Source organism: Rhinolophus ferrumequinum, chromosome 5 (assembly GCF_004115265.2).
Source record: "Rhinolophus ferrumequinum isolate MPI-CBG mRhiFer1 chromosome 5, mRhiFer1_v1.p, whole genome shotgun sequence".
Classification (NCBI taxonomy): domain Eukaryota; kingdom Metazoa; phylum Chordata; class Mammalia; order Chiroptera; family Rhinolophidae; genus Rhinolophus; species Rhinolophus ferrumequinum.
The window spans coordinates 32,029,587-32,041,433 of NC_046288.1; the positions used below are offsets into that span (position 1 = coordinate 32,029,587).

At 35.5% G+C, this 11,847-nt stretch overlaps 1 protein-coding gene across 2 annotated transcripts in view; it reads right to left on the bottom strand.

Moving 5' to 3' along the window:
• The window catches only part of CDKL2 (cyclin dependent kinase like 2), a 29,069-nt gene extending 17,944 nt beyond the window's left edge, over nucleotides 1-11,125 (bottom strand). Inside the window, exons 1-5 of one of the 2 annotated variants that reach the window (XM_033106806.1) lie at nucleotides 9,606-9,660; nucleotides 7,752-7,950; nucleotides 4,124-4,318; nucleotides 1,772-1,950; nucleotides 579-691 (exon numbers count right to left, since the gene is read on the bottom strand). In XM_033106806.1, the coding sequence (XP_032962697.1) occupies nucleotides 579-691; nucleotides 1,772-1,950; nucleotides 4,124-4,318; nucleotides 7,752-7,919 (655 nt within the window). In that variant the 5' untranslated portion in view covers nucleotides 7,920-7,950; nucleotides 9,606-9,660. Of the gene's footprint in view, nucleotides 1-578; nucleotides 692-1,771; nucleotides 1,951-4,123; nucleotides 4,319-7,751; nucleotides 7,951-9,605; nucleotides 9,661-10,657 lie in introns of those variants that run through there. The other variant, XM_033106805.1, reaches the window with a different exon arrangement.
• Between the last annotated feature and the right edge of the window lie 722 nt (nucleotides 11,126-11,847).

Below are 11,847 nucleotides of genomic sequence, written 5' to 3' on the forward strand. Positions count from 1 at the left end.
AACCACTTCCCACGACCTCTACTGCTGCTACTCTTGTCCAAGCCAACATCCCCTCTCACCCAGAGACTAATGCCACAGCTTCCTCACAGGCCTCCTTGCTTCTCCTCTTGCCCCCTGGCATCTGTTCTCTCTCTGTAGAATTGTCCTTCTAAAATACGCCACATCATGTCATTCCTCTCCTTCAAACCTTGCGATGCTTCCCATTTCTCTCAAAGTTAAAACCAAATGATCTCAAGAACTTACATGATCCGAAGTCCCCTTACTTCTGGGACCTCAACTCCCACCCCTCTCGCCCCCCCTCCCCCGCTTCCCCGTACACTCACACTGTTCTAGTTACGTCGGCCTCCTTGTGGTCCCTTCAACATGCCAGGCATGCTCCCACCTTAGGACTTGCGCACTGGCTGTTTCCACTGCCTTAGAATGCTTTCCCCCCAGATATTCATGTGGCTAATACCATCACCTCATGTCTCCGCGCAAGTCACCTCCTTAGTAAAGCCTAGTCTGACAATCTTCTTTAAAAAAAAAAAGAAAAAGAAAAAAAATCCTCTAAAATTTAAAATGCAGGTGTATAATCTTACCTAAACACATCATAATATGATATAGCTGATCAATGTCAGAATCTCCAGGAAATAGAGGTTCCCCCATGAGCATTTCAGTTACCAGACAGCCAATGGCCCACACATCAACCGCCCTGAAAGAAAAGCAATGTGGTGTAAAATATGGCATCCTAATATGTTCACCATCACTGAATCTGTTCTGCATATTACTATTTAGTATTCTAGGTATTGTGAATAGTAGTACCATGCCTTAAATTATCCACAGAAATACATTTCCCTATAAATTTAAAGTACTAACTCTCAATTTTACGTAAGTCAGATTTCTAGAAACTTCAATCATGTGACATAAGAGGGAAAAGGCTTCTATAAAGTCAAAACAGTTATTATGTTACTCTGAAAATATAAACCTCTTGGGTTTCTATTCAGAGCCTATTCATTCTTTGTTTATACATAATTCTAATAAGGTTGATTTCTATCCCACCATACACTGAAAACTACCAGAAGGAGGTGGTCATTGAGGACACATACAGTCACAAAAGGAGAACTGAAAGCTAACAGGGGAAAATATGGAAAACCTGTCTGAAAAATCAGTCACAAGAAGTTAAAGAATATGCTGGCATGATCAGCATAGGAACACCAACCTTGAAATTGCTTAAGGTCACAGCTGAATTATAAAATGGTACAAAAGTTACAGTATGGGAGTAAAATGAGAACTCAGAGTAATCAAGAAAATACTAAAGGATGTGGACTCTGAAAACAGAGAAATTGTAGAAAATATTTTAGAAAGATTTCTATAAAAGCAGTACAAGTTACAGTTCTTTCTTTGAAGTATTCATTTAGGAAGACAATTTATGTTTTAGAAAGATTTCACTCACTTATTTCCACCCCCCACCCTTGCCCACTCCACCTCGCCTTTTTCCAACAGTGTCAGACTCATCCAATCAATGTTATCTCTCTTAACAAATAAAAAATAGCATATCTATTTCCAACCCACTCTATAAAAACAGACCACTTGCTCACCTTTATTTCCCTACTTTTAAAATAAGTATGCTCACCCCAACTCGTTTCACGAGAATGTTTAATGGGGAAGCACCAAAAATTACAAATCACTTTATTAAGTTCCTTAAACTCACAACTTCCCTTCACTATCAAAGTGATCTTTTATTAAATTAGAAACATATTAAATCCACTCCCTCCCCCTTGTGATGTCTTACTTGCCATACTTGACATCACCAACCAATAGTTCTGGAGCTCTATACCATCGGGTTGCCACATAATCAGTATAAACCTCCCCAGGAGCTGCCAATGTCCGTGCAAATCCAAAATCACATAACTTCACAACGCCAGACTGGGAGACTAATATATTCTCCGGCTTGATATCTCTGTGTATGATCTAAGACAAAAGCAAACAAACAAACAAACAAAAACAACTAGAGTATGACATACATGAAGTTAAGCAAATTAATAATTTTTTGAGCAACTGTCACATACAGGACACTGTTTTTGTCCCTATAATGGATACAAATAAAAGCATATAAAACTGTTCATAGCTTTAAAGAAAGTGAAACCTAGTTGGGCAAGAAATAACACTTATGCTTAAAATTTTACTTAAACAACCAAAGATACTTGATGAAATATATATCATTAATTACCAAATCAATTGTTCTTTTAAAGACTGCTCTCAAGACTAAGAGAGTAAAGCTATCATTGAAGATTGGGAAAAATTTTATGAAAGGGGTGGGCTTTAAGATGGTCTTTAATACTAAGTATGACGTGGATAAATACAGAAATGAAAGGGCAATACAAGTGAAAGTAACAAGGGAAGCAAAAGGGTGAAGATGGGAATAGATCAGGAGACTCTGGGGAAATGTCAATTCTAGAATAGAGGTTATGTGCTAGAGAGGAAGGATGCCTCAGTTACCAGCCTGATAAGTCTGAGCTTGTGTCAAGGCCATGGGAACCCATGGAAGTGGCATGACCAATACAGTGTTTAAAGAAGATGTTGGCCATAAAAAAGCTAAATCAGAGAGGGGGACTATGGGCAGGAAGATGAGCTGTGGGACAACTATGAGGTAATAATGGCCTACACCAGGCTGGGTGCTCAGAGGAATGGAAAGGAAGAGACATAGTTTACAAATATTTTAAATAAGAATCAACAGAACTTAGGAAGTAATCTCAGATATTTTATTTAAAGCCGGGAATCTGAAAGAATGTTGGTTGCATTAGCAAAAATTGAAAACTCTAGAAAAACTTAGTTTTGATGGAATAATTAGTAGTTTAGTTTTTGCCATAGGGGCTTTTAGGTAGAATGGGGACCACCCAAATGGAAGCGTTATTTGGACAATTAGAAATATAAAGAGGGTAAATGAGGTCAGTGGTTAAGATTTCTAAAGGAGAAACTATGGAAGCTGGAAGATAATACTAAAGATTCTACAGCTAGGCAAAACAAATTATTAGACCTAACTCTCTAATACAAGTAAATGGCATTTTGAAAATAAAATTTAAACGTATATATTTTAAACTCTTTCAGAGGACCAGCATCCCAAGCAGAAATCTGCCATTGCTGAACATTTTGCAAAGGCTACCAACTTCTATTATGTCTTAGACATCCCTGGCAAGGTGACAGGGCCAGCCCCACACCTATCATTAGCATCTACTACTTTTATAATCACACAAATCATGTCATTTAAAATATTTTGTAAAACTGGCAGAATCAATGTGTTCAGTTATTTATTTTATACTTTGTGTCATTTTTTTAAATTAAAGTTTATTGGGGTGACAATTGTTAGTAAAGTTACATAGATTTCAGGAATACAATTCTGTAATACATGATCTATATATCACATTGTGTGTTCACCACCCAGAGTCAGTTCTCCTTCCATCACCATATATTTGATCCCTTTTACCCTCCTCTACCACCCCCTTTCCCCCCAACTTTGTGTCATTTAACCTAGAGGTGCTTATATGATACTACAAGGATATAAAATTATTGTAATAGACAATAGGGTGAAAGCAGGGATTTTCATACTTCACAACAGGTAAGAAAATCTGAACTAACATATATACATAGATCCCTGGATGTATGCATTTGTCATGACTGATCACTTAACATTTGTGCATTTCACTGAGTAAACGTTACCTCCAAAAAAAGCAAACACATATTAAACTCTGCTTGATATGCATAGCTGAAGTATTTAGAGTTGGAGTGTACTGATGTCTTCAATTTATTTCACATGCATAAATAAGACATTAATAGATAACTAGATGAATAGATATGTCATAAAGCAAATAGAGCAAAATGTTAACAAGTATAGAATCTAGGTGGTAGGTATATGTGTGTTCACTGTACACTCTTTCAACTTTTCAGTATGGTCTAAGCTTTTCATAATAAAATGTTGGGAGACAGAAAATGTGCATCATGACACACGAAAATTGGTACTATCCAAGTAGCATAGTTCACTTCTTATGACTTTACTGGTCCAAACTTTAAATAAATATCTCATTAAATTAAATGATTGGTATCTGGAGAGTCAATCATTGGTAAAATAATTATTTAAACTACTTACATTGTGACTGTGACAAAATCCAATTCCATTAATAATCTGAAACAAATACTTTTGAACTAGTTGGTAGTCTAGTCCATTTGGAAAAAGTTCCAAGTCATCAAGAATTGTATGGTCAACAAACTCAAAGACGAGGTACCATCGTTTTTTTTTCTTACACACTTCCAACAGATTCACCAGATTTTCATGCCTTAATTGCTGTTATAAAAAAATGCAAAATAGTTTTTATAAGATCAAATGATTAACAATTAGTCACAATCAAAAATAGATTTTAGCATAAGAAAAACAAATAAAATGCATAAACAGTATAAATTGTAAAAGTATATTCTAGTTTTTAAATTATACTTAAAAGACCACACTGCTCTCTTCTCCTCTCAGAGAACACAATGGTTTTATTGTGTTAAACCTATGAGAAAAAGAAATGTAGTTCCATCTTCGATGAAACTAAGTAGAATCTATGACCCCCTACCCACAACAAATGAGGTGAAACTGCCAATTGTAGTCAAGGTCAAACAGGAGTGTAGATACGAAAAGATCAGCTGTGGCCACAAAGTTGGCAGAGCAAAGTTTTCCAAAGTTGGTGACAAACCCTGCAAAGGAAAAACAAAAACAAAAACAAACAACACAAACCTTCTTTGGTACAATGGGAACAAGATTCCACAAAGCAAAACTAATTTATGTTTATTGCAATCAGGATAGTTGTGACCTGGGTGGAGGAGGAAGGCAGCAGTAACAGGAAAAGGCAGGAGGGTAGACTTCTGGGGTTCTTTGTGTTGTGTTCTATTTCTTGACTTAGATGGTGGTTACATGGAGTTATTCAGTTTTTAAAACTCTATAGAGATGTATTCTTATGATATGTACACTTTTCTATATGTATATTATATGTCAGTAAAAAATTGAAAGAAAAAGAACATTCAGACATAAAAGAACAAACTTACAAAACAGCAGCAATTGTACTGACATCTGACTTCTTAAGAGCCATAATGGCAGCCAGAGGATGAAACAATGTTACTTTCATTTTGTTGAAAAAAAGTAATTGCCAAACCTAAAATTACATACACAGCAAAAATATCTTTAAGGAATATAAGCAAAATAAAAACATTTTCATGCAAACTAAAGTTGAAATGTTTTATCTACAGTAGATACTCACAAAAGGAAATCCTAAACAATGTACTTTGAGAAGGGAAGAGATCACAGGTAAGTAATCTGAGGTACAGAAAAGAAGGAAGAACAAAGAAAGGTAAATACAAACCTAACTGAACACTGATCAATAATTATGTCTTGTGGTGTTTAAAAATGTGGTGCCAAAAAAATGTATACACATTTTAAGAAAGGAAAACTGTATTAAAATTGTAATACTCAATATATACCGATAACAAAAGATGAATACAAGTCATGTTTGACTTCTGCAATTACAAGAGGTGCTCAAAGTGGTTATCAACAGTGTCAGGACACTTCTGATTATGGCGAACTACTGCTTGAACAATGTTGACCAAAGTGTCCACTTGTACACATTTTTTTGGCACCCCCGGTATAAAGGCTAATATATGATAATGTTAGTGAATAAGACAAAAGGGAATAATCAGAGATAAATATTGTAAGGTTTGTGTTGTCTGGAAGAATGATAAAATGTTGAATACTCTTAGACTTTAACAAATGTCCAGGGTAACCACAAAAATATAGAAACACAGTGCATAATTTTCAAATTATTAGAGGAAAATAAAGGAATGATAAGTGTAATTAATCCAAAGAAAGAAAGAAAGAAAGAGGAATACAGAACCAGTAAGACATGTAAACATATTGAGATGAAAGATTTGTACCCAAATATATTAGAAACTATATTACATGTAAATGGACTAAATGTTCCAATTAAAAGAAAGATTTTCAAACAGGATAAAAAACAAAATGTAACTAACTGTATGTTCACAAGAGACACATATAAACAAGGATTGAGGAAAAACTGAAAGTAAAAAGATGGAAAAAGATAAAGTATGCAAACACTAACCAAAATTAAACTAGTCTAATTAGTTTCAGACAAAACAGATTTTAAGACAACACATTACTATAATAAAGTTTTTTCATGATGATAAAAGATTTAACATGAACATACAATTCTAAATAAAATATACTAATATTTTCTTTCTGTTTATAAAGTTAAACCTTAACTGAATTACAGTGAAAACAGACAAATCAATAGTCACAGAGGAAGATTTTAACATATTTCTTCTCAGTGCTGGATAGACCAAGCATACCAAAAAAAAAAAAAAAAAAAAAAAAAAAAAAAAAAAAAAAATCAGTGAGAATTGAGAAGATTTAATCACTACAATTAACAAAGCTGATTTAATGGAACACTTTTCAAGTACATCAGGAATTTTTGTTTGTTTGTTTAACATATTCTGAGCCAAAAAGTATCAAGAAATTTTAAAGGAATAAAATCTTACATATCATATACTCAGATCACAGGGCAATTGTGTCAAAAGTAAATAACCAGGGAAGGAAAACCTAGAAAATTTCCACATGTTTGGAAATTTAAGGGAAATTATAAAATATTTTGAATTGCTAATCAAAATTTCTGAGACACATACATACCAAACTATTGTTAGAAGGAAACATATAGCCTTAAATGCATAGGTGAAGAGGAAAGGGCTGGAAATTAGAGGAATATGCATCTATTCTCAACAGTTGAAAAAAGAACTGCAAAATAATCCCACCCGAAATAAGTAGAAGGAATGAAATACTAAAGAACAAAAAAGCCAGATCAACAAAGACAAATGTTGGGTTTTTTTCTAAAGATAAATAAAATTGATAAACTTGTGGTGAGACAGATGAGAGAAAGAGAGCAGAGAGAGAGAGAGAGAGAGAGAGAGAACATAGCAGACTTGATATTGCTATCCTTAGATAGGTATGCTTACAAAGTGAGCCCTTGGCTAATACCTGGAAACTTGGATTTCAGAAGGGTTCCCTTCATTTCCAGAATTGAAAAAATGGCTCACTGTGTAAGCAATATGGTTTATGCTGAATACCTGCATTCCTTCTGGGGGTCTGGGATTTTGGCATGAGCCAGGCAGAGGCTGCCTATGTATCCAGCCCCCAATAAAAACAGAGGCACTGAGTCTCTAATGAATTTCCTTGGTAGACAATATTTCCATGTGTTGTCACAACTCATTGCTGGAGGAAATAAGTATATCCTGTGTGATTCTTGGAAACTTGTGACAGGTTTCTTTTAAAATTCACCCCTTAGCTGATTTTGCTTTATATCCTTTCACTGTAATAAATCATAGCCAAGAGTACAACTATCGCTGGGTGCTGTGAGTCCTCCTAGTGAATCACTGAACGTGGGGGTGATCTTTGGGACCCTCAATACAGATGATAGCTAGCTAGCTCTAGCTAGGTAGGTAGGTAGGCAGATATATATAGAGAGAAGCAATAAACACTTAAAATCATGTTTATATTCATGAGATAAATGAATATGCATATGTAGTTATTTGTTTATTGTCAAAAAAGAAGAAATTTATACTTTAAACCTTGTTATGGAAATAAAACAAATATATAAACATTATTTTTTCCCCAAAAATGTAATCTTGATTGAGAAACAACTGATTTTTTAAGCAAAATATACATATTTACTCACCTTTAGTAACTTGATTTCTCGCATAGCAATTTTTTTAACCATTTTATCATCATCACTTTCTAAGAACTTCTTGATAGCTACAATTCTTCCACTATCTTTATTCCTACATTTCATCACCATTCCATAGCTCCCTTCTCCAACCAATCCCAGGTTCTCATATTTTTCCATTTTAATTCAAAACCAATAAGAATTTTTCTTGCTGTAGAAACCAAAACAGAGTTAATAATGTTGAGTATATTAATTTCCTCCACCCTCCCAGCAAATTAATTCTTCGCCACTTGTTTTCCATACTACAGCAGTCACTGCATCAATGGCTGTCCTATGCTGATTCACAATTTCTTTTTGTTTCCAATTCTAAGCTGTGTTTACAGAATAATTATATACATTTCATAATAGACAACACAAATGTAATTGAAGCTATTAACTTTAAATTATTAAATGCCATGTTAATGATATTCAATATATTTTTAATAGGAATAAAGCAATACTTGAACTATCATACAAAATAATTGCAGCTCACTTTAGAAAAAAGGTGAAAAAAGCAAGTGAATTTGGTTTTAGTGAAGATCAAATTTTTTTTTCCAATCAGGTTTAAAAGATCAAAGTTGAAAATCTTTGTGTACTTTCTACTCAATTGGGAAAAATATTTGTTCACAAAATGATCACTTACCAAGTTAACACTAAAAACCTCTGATAAACAATTTTTCTTTACTTTTTTGACTATAGTAATTAAATTCCTATATTGAACTTACATAATAACAGCAATGACATCATAGTATAAGTGCAGATTTTTAAAAATTAACCATTAGTAGTACCAAATACGTATATCAAAAATCCTTTTAATGATTACTCACTATAAGAATGATTATTTGAATTTTGTGTTTAGAATACTTTTACATCCCATTTTCTGGATAAACGCAATCTTAATAAAATCTTTCTCACTTTACTAATGGTTGACGAAGGTCCAGCAATCATTCCAATACATATTTTGGAACAGAAAAATACTTTTCAGTCCAGGTAGATTTTAATTCATAAGTTTTGATTGCCATGAAATATAAAAGCTAATAAACTACAGTTTCAAAATTAAATATATTTTTAAAATCTGACTTGGAAGTTAAATTCTAGAAGTGAAAAATAAAACATATTGCTCTTAATTCCAAAACGGTTCTAAAAGTTTTAGAAGAAAATATCTTTAGGTAACTATATGAATATAAATGATGATTCATACTTAAATTTTTTTAACTTGACAATATAAGAACACTCGTTGATAAAACTTGGAAAGAAAATAGTATTCTCATCTGTTACATTGTGTACTTATGGCAATATAAAACTACTTTACCCAGATTGTGAATTGTGATGTTTTACTTGCTTCCCTATTAGTACTCTGATGACAAAGACAAAACAACTATCCTCTTTGGTCTAGCAAACTATGGTAATCCAATGTATAAATTTTCAGCAGTTTACGTACAATAATAATTTAGGGTTTTATTATAGATATACATGGAAAAGCAGAAGATTGGTCTGATATAGGGATGGGAGGGTGTGAATTTTATATATCCAGCTCCAATTATTTCATTATTTTACTACCAGCTTTGATAGTAGGTTCTACTATGTTTATACAGCAGTGTACCCAAAACTAATTTTCCATACATTTGACATTTTAACTTCAACTTAATGTCTTTTAACTATTTTTAAATAAAATGTCTGTGCTTGGAAAAAGTTCTCAGTGTAATTCTATGAGATGTGATCAAAAGATACGGTGAATGTTTAAATAAAAAAAAATTATTACAGTAAAAGACACATTGCTATTAATCCCCCTTAAAATATACTCCCCCTCACTTTGAACACACTTACCCCATCGCTCTTGCCACTTTCTCAAGCAGTTCTGGAAGTCCTCTTTCATGTCTTTTCTTCATCCTCCATCATGACAATGCTCTGTGTCACCCATCACTTCTGGTACAGCAATTTCTGTCAAATAAAACATTACGGTGTGTCCTCACCCACCTTATTAACCAGATCTGGCTCCGTGCAACTTCTGGCTTTTCCCAAGTCAAAATGATCATGAAAGGAAAACATTTTGAATCAATTCAGGACATAAAGGTAGCCATGACAGCACAGCTAAAGACACTCATGAAAGAGGACTTCCAGAACTGCTTCATAAAGTGGCAAGAACGATGGGATAAGTGTGTTCAAAGTGAGGGGGAGTATTTTGAGGGGGATTAATGGCAATGTCTTTTACTGTAATAATTTTTTTTAATGTAAACATTCACCGTATTTTCTTTTAAATCACACCTCGTATCTCTCCTTTCCTTAATTATTTTTCCTTCCACTAACACAGCATATTTTATCAAAGACTAGACTTTAGGTTTATCATGTCAAAGACAAAAATAGCTGAACTCTATAATAACCTGAATCATTTAAAAATATTTTACGGTTGGTATCCTCAATATTTGAAAATGCAAAATGAACAAAACTAATATTACCTTAAGCACGTCTAAGATGTTCTGAAGCGTATCACAAGCTTACATTATACAAGTTGACTACTCGCAATTTATTCTTTCAACCAGCTGCACATTCGGTCACAGCACATTAAACACACCTGTTTTTTCAAGTGGCCCTGCCTACAGATACCTTAAAAGTATCACGTCTTCAAATGCCTCGTTTCCTGAAACAGTTACTCATAAACTGTAACTTTTCATGCTTTCTACCCTTGAAAGTAAGGGTAATACAAACAAAACCTGGACATTTGGCAATGTAGTATTTCTGGACATGTACCATGTAAGCATATGTTTCTAACAGCAACAATTTAGATAATATAAATGCTAATTTTTTTCTGTTAAAGACATTGAAATCTAGTATAGACAAAAGAGCAAAATAATAGAAGCATTTAAAAGTATTATACTTACTATTTATTTAAAATCTTTTCACGTAGAAAGACCCAAAGGTTTTTAACTTGGAAACAAATTTAAGGTGAAATTCATCTCGCTCGGAGATCTAAAAGATGCTGACTAGCAAACTAGCAATTTCAGTGTTGTTTGTTGTTACGATTCCTTCTGCGGACACAGTCACGGGTCCCAGGTGAAGCAGGCTGGGAGGCAGATTGGCCATGGCCCGCCGAAAGCTCGTTCAGGAGAACCGCGGGCCTCATGCTGTCGTTGTCAAGGCAACGACCTCACTCGGTCCCCAACCATAGGCACAAAATCTCCAGTGATACGGCCCAGGTCAGAATGCGTCCACGGCAGGCACCAATACCTATTAGGCCAAGGCCTGTAGAGAAATTGGCTGGGGTGGGAGGTCACCGTCTCCCAGATCTTTTGGTTGCCCAGTGCCTGGACTCTGTGAACCTGCTGCGCTCCAGCTAGCTCTGGGCGAAGGCGTTGGCCGCCGAGCTGCAAGGGGGCGGGCCCTCACCCTGCGCCAAGCATCCAGTATTCTGATTGGCTGAGCCCTGTCGTCAGGAGCTGTGATTGGCTTAGCGCCAGCCACCCTTCCCCTTCACCTGGGACCCGGCCCAGGTTCTGTTCACTGACGCCAGCATCGGGACACACCTACATTCTCAAGTAAGGAGACACCTTTCAGTCTTAGCCAGAGACCTCTCTTCGCAATTGAGGGCAAGAGGCGATTCTAGTGCTCACAGAGAGGATAAAAGTGTTGGTGGTTTGGTAGGATTGGGAGAAAATGGAAGAAGGGACCGTGCAAAAAGCACGATGAAACGTTCCTCACAGCTTCCCCGCTGGACCCGGGTGCGAGCCTCGGGCGCCCTCACCCTGGAAGGTTCGATCTGGGCAGTGGGACCATTTTGGGCCAGGTAGGGGATGAGGGTCAGTCTAGGAGGTGACAATCAATAGGTGAAGCAAGGTGGAAGTAGGTGACGACAGAACTAACTTTAGGAGGAACAGTGAGGACAGCCTGGGCACTGAAAGTGAGGGAAACACTTTGAATGGAGGTAACTGAGCGGGAACAGAGAACATGAATGAAGTAAAGGGAATGGGGGGCTACGACAGTAGGGGAACTAGAAGAGACCTGCAATACTGGAGTATGGCAGCCAAATAGGATGCAGTGGGGGGTGCGATCTTTAAGGCACAGACCAACTTGA